This window comes from Athene noctua, chromosome 1 (genome assembly GCF_965140245.1).
Source record: "Athene noctua chromosome 1, bAthNoc1.hap1.1, whole genome shotgun sequence".
Lineage (NCBI taxonomy): Eukaryota > Metazoa > Chordata > Aves > Strigiformes > Strigidae > Athene > Athene noctua.
This window is the reverse complement of record NC_134037.1, coordinates 162,763,156-162,783,550: the sequence shown is the minus strand read 5'-3', so window position 1 is coordinate 162,783,550 and position 20,395 is coordinate 162,763,156. Positions and strand designations below refer to the sequence as shown.

The following is a 20,395-nucleotide window of genomic DNA, read 5'->3' as shown; positions in this document are numbered from 1 at the left end:
TTGGATCTAGTTTATCCGAGGGGAGGAAATAGCTCATTGCGTTTCAGAGGTAGTTTCGCTGTGTTAGAGGGCGGCAGAAATATCCGGGAGAAAATCACAGCTGACATTTTCTCTGTTGAAGAACTCATGTGACGCTTGCTCTTCTGGTGCATCTGAACGGAGAGGCGTGCATGGCTCTGTGAAGTGCAGGACCCTTACAGGAACACGAGAAAGGGTGGTGGGTTATGGGGTGAGCCACCCTATGGGAGCCATTTGCCCCGGTCACTCTGGTCCTCTCCGGGGCCCCGCACCACCAGACTCCGCCTGAGGACAGCCACCTTCAGCGCCAGGGTGTGAGAAGAGGCGACGAGGGGGGACGCTTCAACTGGAGCTCCAGCCACCGGGGTTCTGCTCCCGTTTGCTTCACCCAGGGCCCGAGCAAGCAGCTGTTTCCCGCGGGAGGAGCGCCGGTGCGCCGCAGCCCGCCGGTGGGGCCGGACCTCACTCCTTGGGCTGACCAGGCGGCTGGGGAGCCTTAGCGCTCGGCTGCCAGGGCCTGGCGAGGCAGCTCAGAGGACGCTGGGGAGAGGGGCCCCGGGCAAGGCGAGAAGGGAGGCGGGGGCCGCGCTGCCTCCGCCCTCAGGAACTACAGCCCCCGGCAGGCAGTGCGCGGCGCGGCGGGACGCGAAGGGACGGCCCCTCTCTGGAGAACTACCTGTCCCGGGGCGCCCCGCGGGCGAGGAGGGCGGGCCCCGCGCCTGCGCGCTGCCTCACCGCCGGGACCGGCCCGGCCTCAGCTGTGACCTCGAGCGGCGGGCGGGCGGGCAAGATGGCGGCGGCGGCGGGGTTCTCCCTGAAGGTGAAGTGGCGGGGTGGGGGGCGGCGGCCCTCGGGGGGCTTGGGAAGGGAAGGGAAGGGCCGGGGGGGATGGCGTGTCGCGCGTGCTCCCTCACCCGCCTCCCGCGCCGGGTCTCGAGCGGTGCGCGCCTCCGTCCCCAAGGCGGGGGGCTCGTCTCGATCCCGGCCCCGTGATGCGCCCCCCAGGTGCGGCAGCTGAGCACGTCGGCGGCGAGGCCGGTCTCCAGGCTGGTCAAGGTGAGGCGGGACGGGGGCGGGTCACCGGCGGGGCCGGCCAGCGGCGGGCGGCCGCAGGCTCTCCCGGCGCGGGGCCGGCTCTCAGCGCCCGCCCGCTCTCTCGCCCCCTCCAGCCCCCCATCCAGGTGTACGGGCTGGAAGGGCGCTACGCCACCGCGCTGTACTCCGCCGCCACCAAGCAGAAGAAGCTGGAGCAGGTGGAGAAGGAGCTGAGCCGAGTGTGGGTAAGGCGGTGTGCAGCCTGCGCCGGCACGGCGGGTTGGGAGCGGTGGGGGGTTGAGGTGGGCTCGGCTCTTGCAAGCTGGGCGAGCCCGGCTCGCAGCTGGCCCGGCGGGCCTGCTGCCTGCGCTGCGCCCCCAGCGTCAGGCTGCTTGGAAGCGATACGGGACGAGCGTCAGCTCTGAAAGAACCATACTGTAGATGAGCTACGCTTGGAGCTGCCATTTCACTTCCCGTCGGCTTCAGACCGCTTCATTCTCACTCAAGGAATGACCGTGTTGTCTGCTTTGGCTCATAGAGCTGAGGGATGTGGTGTAGTTGGGAACTGTCAGTGTTAGGTCAGTGGTTGGACTGGATGATCTTCAAGGTATTTTCCAACCTAGATGATTCTGTGATTCTGTGGGTAGGCCAGTTAGGCCTTGTAATGCCTGGAAAACTCCTGACCTTTATCACCTTGTTTGTGTATCCTCTTAGACTCTCTTGAAGGACCCCAAGCTATCCAGTGTTGTTATGAACCCTCACACCAAGAGCACAGTTAAACAAAAAGCTGTGAATGATGCCTTAGCAAAAGAGAAGATGTCCCCAATTACTGTCAACCTGATGAGTGAGTAACCATTTGACTTCAGAAAAACATCTAAAAGGCTCCCTGGTATTCCTGTTAGCTAATCAAATCCACTTCTAGCGGGTGCTTTAAAACAATGCATCTGCCTCTTCCAGATTTGCTTGCTGAAAATGGTCGCCTGCGTTACACGCCAGACATTGTTTCTGCCTTTGGGAAGATCATGAGCGCATACCGAGGAGAAGTGCTGTGCACAGTCACCACTGCGCAGGTAAGTTCAGAACCTCTAGATCGAGCTTAAGAGCAGTAAAAAAGGCAAACTTCTTTAGCTGAACTTTGCTCTCCCTACTTTTAGTACTTTCTATATGAGTAGTGAGGAAACATCTCTACCAAGATGAAAGTCTTTCTGCAAATAGTTTTTTGATATTCAACAACTATTCGTCAAAAATTAAACCTGTTCCTCCTATTTCAGCCTTCCTCTGTGTGAACCCAGTGGCTGATAAAAGTCAGCCTGGTCTGCAGATACAGCTGCCCCTGTTCTTATTTCTGTCATCAGGATCATACAGATCAGGTCAGCACTAACAGACGAGCCATTAGCTAGAGCAAGGCAGGTACCTGACAGGACTGAGAATGCCTGTGGTGCTTGGTGCTGTGCTTCACTGGGAGCAACTGCCTAATTCCCCACCTGCAGTGATCAGAACAAGCAACTAACTGAACCTGTAGGAAGACTTTTTCAAAAAAGTAGCAGACAAGCAAGTCTGGCTGGTGCTCAGGAAGGTGAGAGGGAAGATGGTGTCTCCATGAGTTGTAAACGTTGGGCTGGAGACAGGATGATTCTGGCACTTAGTAACTTCTTTGTTAATGGATCCATGCCCAGGTCCAGAGTGGGAAGCTGGTCAGCTAGATACGGAATGTAAATCTATAGATGATAGCCCATGTGTCAGCTACAGCAGACTGCTTGCCTGGACTAACTAGACTGATCTACTTCTGATTAACTGGCTCCCTGTAGGCTGTGAGCACAGATTGTCAGTCTAGTTGGTAGCCTTCAGGGACACATGGACTCACAAACCTGTGCAAACATTCCACAATTTTTCCTAAATATTTCATACGTAAAATTGTTTTCTTGCTGCTTTTTGTTGATGTTGGTTTCTTTTAGCTCTCAAACAGTTAGCTATTAAATAGAAATTATTTAAATTGCCTGTAACATAAAGCCACGACTTCGGTGAAGTCCCTTTTGTTTCTACCTCATTGGTATCCAAGTGACTTCTAGGGATAGCAAAGACAGATGCACAGTGTCTCTCCTGCAGAGCTGCAGAGTTCTTCCGTGGTCGTGGAGAGAGGCAGCCTTGGTCAGGAGTGTTCTGCAGGCTGCAGCAGGGCAGGGAGCTTGATGCCAGTGTCCTCAGTCACTGCCCAGTGCTTTACAGGAAACAGTGTTTCTAATCGAGCTGATGATCTTAATTGTTAGAAGCAGCAAAATTAATCTTTCCTTGTACAGCCTGAATGATGCTGTGAGGCAGATCTTAAGGTTTTCCATTGAGTGCTTACTTTAGCAAGTAAGGATTCCTGACACCATCTGAAGATGTCAGCATCGAACTTTTGCTGGGAATCTGTGTGCAAATAACCCAGTGTTTTATGAAGTAAGGAGGACACAAAGTGACCGCTCTTTCTGTGCTGCTCTTTGGTTATTCCTGCTCAAGAAGGCTGCTTAATCTGCCTTCCTGGTGGAAGTGTCTGTCTTTAGAAGGATCTGAATAGAAAATGTGGGTTCTCATTAAATCATTTTAATATTTTCAAGTCCTTCATTTTCCTTCTGTTCATATTTTTCAGCCCTTGGATGATACCAGCCTTACTGAGCTAAAAAGTGCTCTGAGTGGATTCTTGGCTAAGGGAGAGGTCTTGAAGCTGGAGACAAAGGTCTGGATTTTTGATTTGTAAATAAATTTCATCAGGTTCATGTTAAGTTGGGCTTTGTCTCACTGATCTTTAAAAAAAAAAAAATTCCTGAATCCAGTTGCTATATTATATAGTTCTGTGTTTTCTTGTAGACCTGATGATGCTTTAATTACTAAAATCTTAACCTTGGAATACAGAGACTGCAAAGTTACCTTTAAAAAGTCTCTCTTAAAAGCTTTTTTCTTTTATTACTAGTGTAAAAGTTATATACTAGGCGAACAAGTTTTTGCTAATAGAATTTCTGTTCAATGTTTCTTCTTTAGACTGATCCATCAATCCTTGGTGGCATGATTGTCAATATTGGGGAGAAGTATGTGGACATGTCAACAAGGTCAAAGATCCAGAAACTCACCAAAATAATGAAAGAGACTGTCTAGCAAGTGTGCTAGTAATTCACAGTGGAACCTGTCAGATGGAAACAATAAAATTATTTCTCCTTGAATGGATGGTGTGAAGTATTTTGATTCAGGAAACAGCACTGAGTGCGAAAGGTGGTGAAGCTGCAGTGAGTTTCACTTAGTTCCCACTGACACAGCTTGACAATCTGGCTCACCCTGACTGCAGGTGAATGGTGCTCTGAAGGAAGTGAAGAATAATGCTCTCAGAGCTGATAAATGGGGTCACTGCTGCTGATGTTCTGTCAGTCTCCAGGGAAAGCTTTTGCTCAAGATACTGTCAGGACAGTGAAGCAGAGCTAGACAAAGCTTAATAGGATACCAAGGGTATTGCCCTCAGGGCAGCTGGCCAAATCTAGTAATTATTAACAAAAATTGGGGGAGAGATCAGTGTGGGACTTGCTGTGTTCTCGGGCAGCAGAGCACAGGTGGTCACTGACAAGCTGCATGTGTACCCTCTGGCGCGCCTGGCCACAGAGTGGGGCCTGGGCCGAAGTGGTGGTACGCACTGAGTAATGGCATTTGGCCTGTTGAGCAAGTGCCCTTTTTGGGGGGTTTTTCAGGGGTGGGGTTTTTTTTCAGTATGCGTTTTTGATAATTTCTTTTTGATGGCTGGCTGACTACAGATTTGGTCAACTATCCAATTTTCAGACCTGAAAAAAGTGCAAACAATGCATTACAGAGATGAAGTGTGGCGTGTGTCAGACATTAAATGCTGGTAAGTGACTTTCCTGCGGCTGGGTCTATCACTTTGCTTATACCTATGTAGTCCTTTTGTTAAAAATCCTCATCTGAAGATTTGTTTAAGGTATGTGACGGCACATCACTCTTCTTCAGCGCTTCTCAAGAATGTAACACTACACAGTTAAACTTTTAAAAAACCTGGATTTATTCTTGCATAATTTCACTTGCACAGCTACAGTCTCATCTGTGTCAAACAAATTGCACAACCTAAAACCGTATCGGCAGTTTCCACTTCAGTGACTGCAGTCTGGGAAGCAGCACAATTCCTCACACAGGTGAACACATTTTAAGGACTTTATGCTTAATTGGACTGTGTCTGTAAATAGAATTATTTAACCAAGTGTGGCTCAGGAAACAACACATTCGCAGCAACCAAAGTACAGTTGAAATTTTCTTATGTGAAACAGTGGTGTCTGATTCATAATTATTCATTACACATATTAAGAATGCTTTAAGAAACCAAAAGAAGCCAGCTTCACAGTGTGAACATTTTACTGTAGAATAGTTAATGTGATGTAAATGGACAATACAAATTAAATCTATTTCCTCTGAAATTAAAAAAAAAAAAAAAAGTAACCTTTTCTCCTATTTGACCAGATCTTATTTTATAATGCCTTTGTCATTTTTAGGATCATATGAATATTACAGACAGTACAATCTTCCTTTTTAAGGAAAACCAAAAAAAGGAAAGTGGTACCATTTGTTTGGCAGCAAAAAGTGCGCTAAAAATAACACCACCACCAGCAGGGAGGGAGATTCCCCAATTCTAAGTATTAACATTGAAAAAAATACTATGGGTATCTTTTTTCTTCAACAATTTACCAACATGAAGTAGAAAGCACCTATTATGCCATCTGCAAAGGCTGCCTGAATCTAAATTCCTTTTCAGCGACTTGAGGCCTAGAACGGTAATTCTGTACAAGTTGTTAACAAAGCCAGAGCCTTCTGGGAGAACCACAGAGGGGGGCTTAGGGGTTGTCATGCCACGAGGGGAGCATGTACCTGCGGCGGCAGCTTTACTATGGGCCTTGCCTAGGTGGAATGGATGCGTATGGTGCAGGAGGGTTGGTGCAGGTCCCTCTGCCCCAGCGTGACCTTTCAGGCAGTGCTGCCCAGTCACCCCAAAAGCAGCCCCTCCTGGGGTGAGCGTGGTGGCAAAAACCTAGGAGATCCTGAAAGATGTGGTGAGATGGGGCAAGAGGGAACGAGTATGGGGGCAGCAAGTTGGCCAAGCACCAGGACCAGCGTGATGGTCCTGTACCCAACCTTCCCTCTTCCTCCTGGCAAGAACAGGTTACACTGTAAGGCCCTTCTCATGGAGCAGCCACCACAGCCAGGAGGAATTTCCCTTCCAGTCCATCACTGGATGGACACCCACCCACACTGTGGTTTGTTTGTTGTGGTTTTGTTTGTTTGTTTGTTTTTTGTTGTTGTTGTTGTTGTTTTTTGTGGGGAGGTGTGCTGTTAGGGACCCTGCTGCTCTGCCCGTATTTCTTCCCTTTTTTCCCTACTCCCCTGCATGCCAGCCCTCCCCTTTCACCTGCGCTCACTTTGGTGGCAGGAGCTGCTCCCTGGGGGTCTGACAAAGGATCTCAGAGGAAGCACCAGCTCCCTTCACTTGCACAACACTTTTAAGATCCTGGAACTGACCACTAAATCCAGGGCTAGTGACCCTTTTGCAGCTTTACAAGCAGCACGAGGAATTCACGACAGTCGCAGCAGAGCCTTTGACAACTATATCAAGCAACTAGGGTAGTTTAACATACTCTTACTGCAGTTCTTTATTCTTTTAAAATAGGTCCTAAATATGTCCTCCTATGTACAGAAAAATAATTTCCCAAGGATGGTTCTTATTTTAAAATATTTAAATGAACAAAAAAAACTAGGTGCCTATGAACACTTTTGTTAGATTTACTCAGTATTTGACAATGACAACATAGATGTGTTTTTGTATTATATATACAAATAATCACATATATATATATATATAAGCATGTATTTAACTATAGCTACATCAATATGCATGTAGGACAAGAGTGTTGGGGCTAAACACCAGGATACATGTGGAATGTACATACAGAACAAACCCATCAAAGCTAAGGTGATTTAACCCGATTCCCAGCTTTTCTGTGTTTCAAGGGTTTTGGCTGCTGGATTTGTATAAACTGAAATATCACAGTGGCAAGCAGAGCAGTATGAAACTAGACACCACTGTTACAATAGAAGTCTGGACTTGTCACATCTTAGTTTTGAAAATGTATTTAATAATATTACAAAAGCTGCATTATCCACAATGTTTCCCCCCAACCCTACTCACATGTAACAAAAACTGATTATTTTTAAAGGGTAAAAAAATTGTAAAATGAACATTTAAAAAGTTCCCTCATAAAAACTCATGTTGAGAAAATACAGAATAATTAAGTGCATCTAGAAAAAATTTGTAATTTATTAGTTATTTGGCTTAGTGTCAGCTCAGTGACATGCTCTGTCTTTCAAGGTGCCCAAGTCAACTCATCAGCTGTGTGCAACCTCCCAGGACTTTACAGACTGGCTTTCTACCAGCACTATACTTGGCAAGGTACTTGGTATTTCCGAGGCCAAGGTGTTTTTTTATTTGACAGTGTTTCCAAATGTGTTGTCATCTGTAAGTATAAGAATTATGATTTTCCCAGTAAATACAATTCTGGAGGGTTTAGCGTCTAAAACCACTTTCAGGAAGATAAGGAAGACAGATCCCTCTGCAAAGACTATAAACTACTTCTGTATTTTATCTTGACTGTTTGATGCTCTATTGCAATCTTCCAATCCTTACAGAGCTTGAACCAACTTCGTAATGTAGGTTCTACATTATCGAAGCATTTTGAATTCCTCCATGTGTCCCCAGCAAAGCACGTACACACCTGGCTGGCTTTACATATGCCTTTGCACTGAATGGGGGCACAAATAAAGTTAAACATCTGCTGAAGTGCTTCACTGAGTGAGGGGCTGCAGTGCTGTGGCAGCTGCCAGATGAGCTGTGAGGGAGAAATGTGGAAAGGGGTCCCTAAACCAGCACTGCTTCACACAGCTAAACTTTGGGAGTTAGGGTTAAGGGAAGGAAAGAGTGATGCTTTCCAGAGGACTTAATTAATTACAGGACAGAAGCACCAGTTTACTTACCAGATGTACACAGAAGAAAAACCTAGTGGGACTGCAACAGAGCAAGGCAGTGAGATGAGGTAAGATGTGTTTCCCAGTCACCTGCTGCGTTTGTTCGTGCAACAACTCAGCCAGTGTTTGGCTTGAGGGAGCCAACAGGCTCAGCAGATGGGGAAAATCATGGCCTGGAGGGGACGTGGGTGGTCTCAAACATGAGCCTCAACTGTAATGGCAATGAACCGGAGGCTATGGGCTCACAGCGCAGGCAGCAGGAGCTCAAAGCCTGGTACTGCTGGGAAGGACGGGACGGATGTGTGCTCAGGTGGCAGGCTGGACCCCTGAAAGGGTGAGAGCTGAACCTGCCCTGCGTATAATGACTTCCAGCTGCACCCGACCAAGTGCAGAGGAAAATTAGCTCAGGTGGTTTCCATGAGAGGCATCTCTGAAGGGCTGACTCCTGTCCACAGAGAGAAAACACTCTCCAGGCAAATCACAAGCCCAGGCTGACCCTTACTGCCATCAGAGCAATGATGGAGAGGTCCTAAATGGGGAGGGATATGGGTGAAAGAACAGACATCCACCCTGCTGATGTGTAAAGGCATTGCTGGCAAATACCTCATATGACTGTAGGCTGGGGGAACAAGTCCTTTGAGAGATAGAAAACTGGCACATTGATGCTGGTACAGCTGATTCCCTGTATGGAAAGGGCACATATCCATTTACCTCCCCTGGATGGTCGTGAAAGCTGCCTGGATAGCAGCAGGAAAGCAAAGAGCCTGACAGCAGTGTTTACAAGCCTATGAAGTCCTTGTGAAAGCATCTTGAAAGAACACAGTGCCTGCTGTACCTCAGAGGTATATCTCAGAAGGTAGTTCCTGGAAAGAGGAGTATAAGGGCTGTTACAAACACCAAAAAGTTCCACTTCTATACAAAAAATGCATGCAAACTCCTGCATAAATAGAGCTGCACTAAATCCAGTGTGGCTCTCCCAGGCTGAAGACAAACACATGGTTTGTTATAATTACTGTTACATTATGGATGCTTGGGCTCCTGGATAACTGAAGTTCTGCTGTGAGACTGTGGATTTGACTTTTCCCCCCCCACCCCAAAAAAACAAAATAAAAAAGATTCTTTTCCTTTTTCTTCAGTATCCTGTCCTTTCTGCAGCCACAATGATGCTGACATTCTGCCTGTTCCCAGCTACCAGTAGATTTCAAAAGCCATTTTAATACTTTCTAAAAGCAGTGTTTTTCCCTTCCAGATTCTGACCCATTAACTCAGTTCTACTATAAGGCTTAAAACCAAGAAAGCACTAGGGAAAAACACTCTTCTCCTCGTTAAAATTAACGTACCTAAGGGAAAAATGTAATTCCCAGAATTACAGCTTGGAAACCAAACTACCAGTGCAACTTTTTCCATCGCATGTTTTCTCACAGCTGCAGATTTTGCTCTTTCTTCTCTCAGGGCTTTTTTCTCCCAGTTTATCCAAAGCAAGACCACTGTTTCAGTGAAGACAGTGAACGCATTAAAAAGTCACAGTACTATTTTTAGAAAGGCTTGATTGCCAGCCAAGGAGTTCGATGCTGATGAATTACTTCTAAGCAAAATGTCTTCTCAAAAAAAGTAGAGCCTGCTTAAAGGCAGAAATGAAGCCCCATTTTGAGAGCCAGTTCCAGTGGCCCATGTACCAGTTCAGTCTCATCAGTGCCTCATTTTAAGGACAAGTAATGGAGAGACCTTGTACTCAGCCTCTCTACAAGAATGAATTTTACCAAAGCAAATGCAGACAGCCAGTCCCAAAACTCCACAAATCCCCACTCCGCATTGTAGTGGGGATGCTTATCTGCATGAATCTGCTCTTTCAATCCAAAACGTGATCAAGCATTATCTGGGCTTCAATTTTGTTGTGGTTGTTTTGCATAACATTAGGAACAGTTTACACACATCTTGATGGGGCTGGAAAAGGACCTGTGAGCTAAGGCGTGCTCCTTTATGAAGATCTTCAGAGATCAGTAACCAGCATCTGAAAAGTAGGGTTTACATAAATATAAGTATTCAATACCAGTAGCACAGACTAGCAGAGTTTGGCCTGACAGCCAGCACATGGCACTCGTAAGAGGATGGCTTGCCCTTCATATATTGTGGTAATGCCAGCTGACTCTCTAAAAAACACAAAGAAATATCCAACTTCCTAGGTATTGCTGTGTGCCTCTCCCTTCCCCAAACTCTTCAGAACACAGTGGGTATTTAAACAAGCCTATGAGAGCTTGCAGTTTTCTCTATGAAAGCGCTATTCTCTATGAAAGGAATACAGCCAACAAGTCCCTTTTTTCAGTAAAAGGCCTGAGCTTTTACAGCATGAAGTGCTGGATGAGCAGGAGGTCTATGCAGCTATGGTGGATAGAAAAGCAGAAACCCATAGCCTGCACAACCGCAGAGTTAATGCAAAGCAATCTGCAAGGCTGTAGCATTCCTGAACAGGGAAAACCAGGCAGGATTCAATGGGTTCCTAAGAACCTCTGGCTAGCCCTGGTGAAAACCAGTTCCACCTGGGAACCCAACAGTGCCAGTGTGCTCCAGAGCACTGCGGGTGAGTGAGCGAGAAAATAGCGACATCCTGATGCACAGTTGGCTGGCTCTAAGGGTATGTGTACGTCCGTCCTCAATGCACAGGGATTAGGACAGGCTTCCTCTTTAGGATTAGACCGATTATGAGGGATTCCTTAGATATCCGTGAGCCAAACCCCAGCCTTTCACCAACATCATCACGTTTGTGTAACTCCTATTGATGTTAACAGGAGTTAAACACTGCTGTGCATCGAGGGTAAGTGGGAAATCACAAGTGATGGTGGTCGGGAAAGCACTCAGTTCTGTTACAATTCCCCAAAATGGTGCAATCGTACATGCCCATGACAAGGGTCACAGTCTGAGAGGAGCCCTTGCGGCTAAGGGTCACCCACTTCTGACACCAGTTGAGTCTCAGAGAAAGGTGCAGCTCCTCGAGGCTCCCTTCAAAAACCTGGCCAGGATTTCTGCATTACACCCACGGTCTTTTCTGTCCTGTTTGTCTATTTAGTTGTTACTGTAATTCATGCTGGTGAAATGATACCATAAAAAAGTGATGCTACTTTTAAAACACTGAAATGCATGTTCACCATATTTACAGCTACTGAGTAAAATTAGGACAGCGATAAAAGGTTAGACAATGACATTTAATGTTACTCCATTAATAGATTTTATCACTTTTTTTATCCTACCACAACAATGTGTATTTTCATATACATTATATTTAATAAAATGTATTGATATGGAATTAGGAAAGCATGGGTTTAGTACTATTTACATATTTTAATTGAAACAATTTTCTTAACAACATTGAAAAATAGAAACTTAAAGTTCTCTTAATTGTGTTTTCAGCCAGTTAGTGGTAAACAAATGCATGCCTAGGAAGTTACACTCCCTCTAAAATGTGGTCAGTTGAAAGTTTCTAACTAAAGTGTGTATCTCTGTTTTGTTTCAAAAAATACATAAGTATGTCTGTCATTTCTGATACAAAATTCTACACTATCTTCAATAAATAAATAATAAAGCGATTCTGAAAAGTATGAAATGTAAACTTTGTTGTCCCTCCAACATACATTTTTTTTTTTCCCATTGCTTCAAACATTACAGTGGTCTTTTAGGAAATTATAATACACAGACACTTCCCAGCACAGTTTACACTTATTACCATACTGTATCTACCTATCTGTTATGAATATATCCTAATTTCCTAATGGAAATCAATAAGACTTGTAGTGCTAGAGAACACCGCCTATACAGGAAAGGTGGAAACCAGTACTGAAAGGACATGCAAGAACACCAAAACCTAACATCAGGCTCCACAAGAACGTTCACATGCTAATGAAACAGGCTGACACCTCCCATTCGGAAATAAAGTCCTTACAAAAATACCAGTGTATGCATGATAGGTCATGAACAAAATGAATCCAAGCAGAACAAAGAGGAATTTTACTCTTAGGGGTCTATTCGCTCTTGAGTCCAGACTCAGCGAAGCACTTACGCATGTGCTCAAGGGAAACAAGACGTAAGTGCACGCTCAAAGCTGGGTGCTTTGCCAAACAGGGAAAGTTTGCTGGATGTGGGCCTATACGTGTGTATTGGTAGAGTTAAATGGATATATAAGCCCTGGCATTCCCCCAGATGACAAGGCTTTGGGGTTACCCACTCTGCACCATCACAAGCACTCTGTTTTCAGCCGCATCCAGCATTGCTGCCACCAAACCTGTGATTGCCCTGGCTTGCCACAAACACCTCGGCAAGCCACAGTACGCTGCCGCCCTGAACTCAGCAACATGATGTCACACAGTTAGGCGAGGTACAATCTGATAACTTGTCACCACTGATTGCTTTGCAAACTAGACTCTGCGGGGTAGAAATTAGCTTCCTGAGCTAGAGCCGGGATTTTTTTTCTTCCTCGCTGCAGGCAACAGATCATCCATCTGCAGTCACACAATCAAGCAGCAGTAGTAAAGGAGTATTGAAGTGGTATAGCACAACATACAGCAGGGCTCTATGTTTAATCCTTCACTTACTGTTCGAACATTTACAGTCCTATAGAAAACAGCAACTTCCAAAGGTGGACTCTTCTGGAGTGTGGTTCATCTCTGTGCAGAAGGCCTGTACATAATTTATTTTCAGGGGTTTCAGGGGCAATGTCAGTCATGAAGTGGTATGATAATAGAATCTTCTCTGTTTATAGATATAGACTATTTATTTTCTAAGTTTTTTCAGTACCAACATGAAGATCTTCAAAGATCTTACTGCGTAACTGCTCCTTCCATTCACATTACATTTACACGCCACTTTTTGCTGAGCAATAGGCACAGAATTCCCTAAGGGGGAAAACCTTGCAGAAAGCCTCCAAAACATACTAACATTGCCTTCTTCATGTAAATTAAAGAGTAGGGTAACTGGAGCAAGCACAGCAACCTGTGTGGTTTGCCAGCCTTTCAGACTGGAACGCAACGAACAACTAGGTTATTTCATAAACCCAAGAAACTAACGGCAAGTTCCACATAGAGAAATTGAGGGAGATCTCCTCACTAAACTGGGATTCATTTTTTCAGTGAGAATTATCAAGGCACAAAGATGCTCCTGTTTGCTTTGATAACCCTCTTATGTGTGAAGGGCAAGCAGTAGTTTCATACCACACCAGTAAGGATTTGTGACAGCTTCTGCAGACACCTACTGCAGTGTACTCAGACTGAAACAAAACATTGGTCCCTTTCCTCCTAAGGCTCATCGAACAATTGCAGGTCTAGTCGGACGACTATCTCTCCTGTTGGGACTTCATGCAGAAGGAGACATTTTGTAACTGGTCCCTTTGAACCCTGATCCTTCTTAATGTCTGCCACACGGATCTCTGTTCTGCCCAAAAAGTCTGAAATGCAAAAAGACAGCATGCTCAGAAATGACACAACTGTTTTACATTGCAATAAAATGCTAATTTTCAGAAGGAACTAAGCTTCCATCTATACATAGTGAAAGGAGAAAACGAGTTTTCAGTCCAACTATATTTTTGCAGTTGAAGGCGGCCAAAGGCTGCCAATCTGCATAGAAGAGGAATTTAGGTAGACTATATTAGACAGCAGCAGCACTAAAAAGTAAATGGTCCCATAAGGGGAGATATCCACTATGTAATTCACAGCTGCCTTGCTCCAGTAGCTTATTTATTTTATGGTATGTCAGAAAAAAGGCCAAACGCTGCTGCACAGTTCAAACTGAGCGTGAAGCCCTCTGGAGATGATAGAGCCAAGCAGTGCATCACACCAGCGACAAGGTCAATGGGCCAGCCGGTGCTGGCCACACGAAAGACAGTCCTATCCCAGTACTTCCTGAGAGATTGTGACTCCAAACTACACTGTTCAATGCTCCATATGCTCAACCCAGGTAGTGAAATAAGAACAGGTTAGGAAACCTGGGTTCATTTCTGCCACTGTTATTGCATATTACAGGAACTTGAAAATATTTCTCTTCCTCCTGCATTAATGTGTCCATTTGCAAACAGCATCCAGAGTTTTTTAAAGACACAGCAGAACTGCAAACCACACTTCAGTTGTCAAGTTGCACAAGAAAGGAAACCCCCAAAAAACAGAGAGCGCTTGATTTTTTTTGTGCTGATACTAGCATAACTTCACTGGGGAGCAACAGTGAGCAGGCTCCCAATATGAAAAGGCATTCAATATTGGGGTTGGAACTCGATGATCTTTAAAGGTTCCTTCCAACCCAAACTATTCTCTTGTTCTATGATTTACCTCAGCAGGCATTCACCTCTTCAAAATGGGAGATTTGAAAATACCCTTGGAAGGGCGGCAGCCCCCTACGTACCATCTGGGGAGAACTGGTCCCTCTCAAACACTGTAATGCAGAGCACGTCCTGCTCGAGGTCTTTGATAAAGAACTGGCAGTTGGAGTTCCACTTCGGGTTGAGGGTGTCCTGTATCGTCTTGGTAATGTGGCACTGAGAGCCCATCGTCACCTCACAGTACGGGTTACTCTTTCCTGGGAAGATGGAAACAAACAGAAGAGTTGTGGTTTTAGGTGTGTAATCTTCCTCCTAAATATCCTTCTCCTCCTACAGCCAATGGACAAAGGAAATACTGTGGCCTCACTGCCATTATAATGAACAAGGACACAGTTCTGCAAGGCGTCGAGTACCTTCCACTCTTCATTTCAGGACTTTGTGGCTTATGATCTCTTATGATATGGATTATGTGGTGAAAACTAAGTTTGTCTGAAACAAATGCTTAATGCAGGATGACTGCATAACTACTACTGAACTGCACAAAATCACTTCCACATATTCTAAGTGTATTAAAACTGCTTCATTAAACAAAACCATGTTTTGTATACTCCTTCAAAGTTAGTCTGACAAATAGGAATGTCTTCTTCACAGAGCATATTATGAAAAACCCAAGGCACTTACCGTGGGACCTGCAAGGTTTTAGTTCAATGCCTTCAACAATATTCACCATCAACCTCCCAATGCCTGTTGCTCTTTGTGAGCGAACTGTGGTGAAACAGAAGAGGAGAGAGAAAAGTCATTAATATATTTTCCTGCCCATGGACTTTTTCACAAAAGATGAGATGCCTGCATCCCGTGCTGTACCTAGATAGGCCTTTTCCCTCTTCTTCTTTTCAGTCTCTATGTAAAGTTCTGAAGCAGCTTTGATCTTCTGAACCCAGGCAGTCCTTGAGAAGGAAAAAAAAAAAAAAGTTGCAAAATATCATTTTAATTTTTCATCCCTGGAGCACAGCAGACAAAAGTAAAGATGTCCTTCCTTCCCAAGCAATGCTCTGGCCCCATCACAGGCTCTGCTACACTGAAGCTGTCTGCCTGGAGGAGATCTTACTGGAATTCATAACACATTTATGGCTATGTTGCAGAGGTGGCCACTTTTCTTGACCCCTGAGGTTTCATACCAAAATCCTTCTGAGCCTTGGGACACATGAAGCATAACGCAGGGAGTACACAGATGATGAATGATTATGGATCCCTACAGGCCCTTCTGGGAAATCACTTCATACTTAAGAGACTGAGTGGAAAGATTGACAGAGAAAAAGTGTGGAAGGGGTACCAAGGGACCTCAAGGGTTTAGAAGAATTGCTGTGATACAAAAGAAAGGGAGCCTGAGACCTGAGTCAAGGAAAAATGAGAGAATCTAGAAGTTGTAGATCCATTTCTGATCCCAAAATGAAAAGCTGCTGCTCTATAGAGCATTACAGCTACTTAGACTAGCCTGGATTTAGGTCTCAACACTCACCTATATTCTGAAAGGGAGTCGTTCAAGAAAACAAAAGACTTAAGGACAATTCCGTCTTCCAACTCAGCTCTAAATGGTAAATGGCAGCTTGAAAAGCATACCAGGCCTTTGATCATAAAGGTCTTTTAAGATTAAATGGGAAAATTAATCACTCATCGATGCTAATGTTTTATTTCTGTTGCTCTTTGTTAAAAGCAAGTGAATGATAAAAACCTGGAGGTATCTCACCTAAAATGCTGCATTTATTTTGTAAGTAATTATGACATAAAAGACAGTCAAAGGCTTTATCCCATATAAGCAAAGTGGAGTGACCCAATTTGGATAGCAGTTCCAGTGAGTTCTCTCTATAGTGAATGGAGAGAGACAGGCACCTCCAGAGGGCGTTCAGTATGTGAAGATCTGGCTCCTTCCACTGATGGCTCAGCCTAGCGTGCCTAAGCACCTCACTGAAGTCCCTTGAGCTAGGTAGGATGAATGCAGAGTTTAGATGTTTCTGACTACTGCTGTGAGTGCTCTGATGCAACACAGATGATTATTGTTATAGTCTGAGTTGTGCTACAGATCCTAAGGTGAAAAGGCTGTGTCAATTTTCATCACCAAGGGTCTGATCACAATGCTTGTTCATTCTGTAACACAGAGGAATGGACAGCATCCCAAAGGACAAATGGGATCCATAAAAGTACAGTCTTTAGCAAGAAAAACTATGTGTATAAATAATAATGAATAACACTGTCGAGCAGACAGGGAGCAAGGATGTCTTATACGTTTTCATGCATCAGAATTTTTAGGGGCCATACATTTCCAAGCTAGTACAACACAATGTCTATACTACGGGAGAGAGGTTTGCTGCACTTTCAGCTTTCATTCTTTAATGAAAGTTATCTTTCAAGACCTTACATTTGTGTAGAGTCTTACCGGAATTCAGCAAACATCATTATTTCTCCATCCTTTCCATATACTGAGTATCACCATATTCTCAACCAGAAAGAATTCTCCAGTCTTGTAAGATAAACTACTTGGAGACTGCTATGCATGTGTACATCATATACATTTGCACCAGACTTTTCAAATTCATTACTAACATGGCCTATGCAGGTACTTACCTTTCATTAATGCTTTCAGCCCGGAGTGTATAGACTCTATCAATGTGGGAGATATGGAAGATGGGCTCATCTCCAGAAGGGTCTGTGGGTAATTTTACTAGTACCTCATTTAGAAAAATGGGCTGTAAAACATTAGGCAAAGCTAGAGTTCTACCGCACAATATCCGAACAGATGCATTCAACACAGAGCAATTTACAACAGATTTATCTTGTGCCTGCATTATCTTTCCCCTTCTGCCTGCCTCCCATCTTTTTTCAGACATGTCTTTTTTAAAAATTTTCGTATTATCAAAGACACAGGTGCCTCCAGACTCTGGGAACACTTCTCCTGAAGTAAGCAAGCAGCCTCATGAAGCATAGCAATCTCTCCTTTCCTACAAAGAGCAGCAAACACTACTGTCCCCATCACTCCCTGATACACATGACCTCTGTTGAAAAGGTTGTTTTAGCAAATCTTCAAAAACATCTTCTCTTATCTTGCTAAAGCAAACAACCTGCTTTGTCAGTCCCTGAAATCCTCATGTACTGGTTTTGGCTGGGATAGAGTTAATTTTCTTCACAGTATGTCAAAGCTTTCAAGCCTCTTCTCTATAAAAGGCTATTGCCCACACACCCAGTATGGGAGCTGCTGCCTGCTATACGCACTTGTAGCATATAACCATCTCAGTCACCATTTAAGAGCCGTACTTACAGTTTTGTACATTTTGTATTGCAGATTAGACTTGGGGCTGAAGACCTTGTCTGTGCCAGAAGAGCCAAGAGGTTTTATGATCTGAGTCAGGAGGAGGAAATCGTTGAACAGAAAGCCATACAGTTCCTTGTTACTCTTGGCTTTATAGAGTTTCCCGCTGTGCAGAAACTTGCGTGGTCCCAAGCAGTTTGTAACAGAATTAAATACGAGTTGCTGCGAAAAGTAGAAGAAGAACAACAACGCACTGTATAAAGTAAAACAATCGAGGTTCCCCTGAAAGAGATCAAATATAGTTTTGAGTCCTGACATTGGTTTCAATTTGTGTCACAGGGATGACGGGCAATGTCTCTGTCTTGCGCATGATAAGCAGTGCAATTCATAGAAAGGCTACATGAAAATTAACTTTAAGGCAGCCCATCCGTTGCACAGGGCATGGCCTGGACAGTCAGAGAGAAGCCAAAAGCATTTATGCCTCCTGTCCAGTTTCTCTGCCACGCGCATGCATCTCTGTGAGTGGAACTGAGCTGATGATGACTTGTCCTGGATTAGCAGTAGCTATGCAAATGGCCTCTCCAGATGCTGAGCTTGGATTCCAAGGCCTGGATTTCTGAATTGTGTTTTAATTTCATGCATTAAAACATACCAAAGGAATTCCAGATAGCCTGTCTTTGTGTACCCACGAGACCTGGAGTTAGAGGACAGCTGCTGACCACTGGGTGGAACTGGCAGAATTTAAGACTCATCTGAAGGTTGTTACCGGAAGAGTAAAGGCTTGCCCTTTCCTAAAGTATCATTTTCAGGTTTATTTTCACTAGGTGATGGTATGGTTCCTTCCATCCTGGTTGGCTGGGCAGGTAGACCTGGAGTGGCTCCTTTTACAGATTAGAAACACCTCAGACAAAAAGCCGGGGGAAGCCTCGATTGTTCCTTACCACAGATTCAAGGCTGCTGCTACTGGCATTACTGTGTCAGCAAGCAGCCATTTGGTCTTTCAGGCAATAGTTTTGGTGTTCTAGGGCCAGACATCATGCACAAAGGATAAAAGCAGCCATCTTCCTTCAGGCAGTAGTTCTAAGACAGCTGAATGTATCTTTGACCCTTCTGATATTGTCATACATGTCTTTTCTCTGAAACAGATTTCATAAGATGAAATGCAATTTTTTCCAGTTTATAAACCAACTAGCGCTTATTTTTTTATCTTCTAGAGCTGAAAACTCAATACATACTTTGAAAATCAATTTATGGTCTGCCTTCCTCTATTACCTTCACCAATAATAGGGAGGCCATCAAAATATCCTCCATCCTTTTGCAGGACATATCGACGCAATATTTTCATTATAGTTTCAGTATAGAAACTTAGCATATTACCTTAAAAAATAACATGTAATGGGAGGCAGTGATTCCCTCTGTAAAGTCTTCAGACAGACTTGATCAGTATTCTTGAGTTTTCAAAATGTATACAAAGTTTTATCACAAAAAATATTTTCTGCGATGAGTTTTACGGCACTCCAGGATGGTCAGGTATAACTTCAAGACGAGATACAGCAGTACAATAACCACTGTATTATAAAGAGGTATGAAACTGGAAGGTTGTGGTTGAAAATTGCAGCATTGAACCTGGTACTAGTCCAGAGCCAGGCAACAAAAGCAGCATTTATCATACAGAATGCAATAACACAAGCAGCAAAAGAATCACATGCAGGAGTGAAAGAGAGCCAATGAAAGATGAAGACAAAGGATTGAAGATTATATGCCTTGATTAATTACACTGTTAGTCCCCTGATGCAGTGCCGTAAGTGAGCCATGGTTTCTTCCTGACTGGTGGAGAAGCGCGCCCACATTTGCATTACCCTAGATAGCACTTTGTTTACCTCTGACAGGCCTTCGCACTGAACGTGAGCCTGGATCCACTCCAGCCTATCTGAATTTTCCTTCTCCCGCACGCCTTCATTTACTTGAGAACATAACTCTTCTGCTTTCTCAAGAGCATGCTTCAAGTGGCTGTGGTCAGGGTGGTTTTCAGGAGTGTTTTCTATTATCTACAGATAAATAAGATGCATTAACCTTTTCTGTTACCTGCAGTTAAAATGTATTCATAGTCAGCCCTATACTTCCGTTTTATTTCTTCATTTCATCAGAACCAGCCAGCATGTTCCAAAATTTCTTTTCCTCCTTGACAAACATGAAAAATAGGAGACAAATTCACTGTCTCTTTGTGAACAGCTGAACTGAATGCCTGCCTGCAGAGCCTTTGCATCAGAACACCACTCACTCTTCTGATGTAAGTATGCAAATTTCAGCTATATACAGAAATATATCCATGACTGTTTAAGGAATCTTTTAAAAGCCAACATCCAATTTATAATTTTTTTCCTGAGAAACTCTTGGGCCAAGTTCAATAGAATTATTCAGGATGGTAAGTGTTAGGCAACAAATGAAAGTTAGGAAAGGGTTGTAAGTTATCCAGCAACATAAGCTGTGCAGCAAGGTAACTTGCAACAATTTGACATTCAGGCTTGCACACTGAATGTAATTTACCAGTCTGTGGGGAGGGAATGACACTGTGAAAAAAGGCAAAGATAAGCCTAAGATTGATCTGTTACTACTATTGTCCGAATTTTAAAGTTTTCATTCAGCATTCACTGGCTTCTGGTTCTCTGTGTGCAAGTTTCACCTCTGTTTTTAATGAA

General features: G+C 44.3%; 2 protein-coding genes across 4 annotated transcripts in view; one reads left to right on the top strand and one right to left on the bottom strand.

The window, feature by feature from the left end:
* Positions 1–743: 743 nt before the first annotated feature.
* Positions 744–4,250, top strand: ATP5PO (ATP synthase peripheral stalk subunit OSCP). Its single transcript, XM_074903461.1, has 7 exons — positions 744–838; positions 1,024–1,074; positions 1,188–1,298; positions 1,768–1,897; positions 2,011–2,123; positions 3,683–3,769; positions 4,072–4,250. Exons 1-7 carry the CDS (start codon positions 809–811, stop codon positions 4,183–4,185), a joined length of 636 nt encoding a protein of 211 aa, XP_074759562.1. The 5' UTR covers positions 744–808; the 3' UTR covers positions 4,186–4,250.
* An 841-nt stretch (positions 4,251–5,091) lies between these two features.
* The window catches only part of ITSN1 (intersectin 1), a 146,376-nt gene continuing 131,072 nt past the window's right edge, over positions 5,092–20,395 (bottom strand). For all 3 annotated transcript variants that reach the window (XM_074903244.1, XM_074903253.1, XM_074903263.1), the window contains 7 exons: positions 19,577–19,744; positions 17,706–17,918; positions 17,015–17,136; positions 15,257–15,339; positions 15,074–15,157; positions 14,476–14,649; positions 5,092–13,528 (listed from right to left, as the gene is read on the bottom strand). In XM_074903244.1, coding sequence (XP_074759345.1) covers positions 13,380–13,528; positions 14,476–14,649; positions 15,074–15,157; positions 15,257–15,339; positions 17,015–17,136; positions 17,706–17,918; positions 19,577–19,744 — 993 coding nt within the window. In that variant the 3' untranslated portion in view covers positions 5,092–13,379. The remainder of the gene's footprint in view (positions 13,529–14,475; positions 14,650–15,073; positions 15,158–15,256; positions 15,340–17,014; positions 17,137–17,705; positions 17,919–19,576; positions 19,745–20,395) is intronic.

What these genes read in the sequence shown, in the direction of transcription:
- ATP5PO (XM_074903461.1), top strand. Translation starts at nt 809, where the DNA reads ATGGCGGCGGCGGCGGGGTTCTCCCTGAAG. An exon ending in CGGCGGGGTTCTCCCTGAAG is followed by an intron (nt 839 to 1,023) that starts GTGAAGTGGCGG and finishes TGCGCCCCCCAG; the next exon opens with GTGCGGCAGCTGAGCACGTC. An exon ending in AATTACTGTCAACCTGATGA is followed by an intron (nt 1,898 to 2,010) that starts GTGAGTAACCAT and finishes TGCCTCTTCCAG; the next exon opens with ATTTGCTTGCTGAAAATGGT.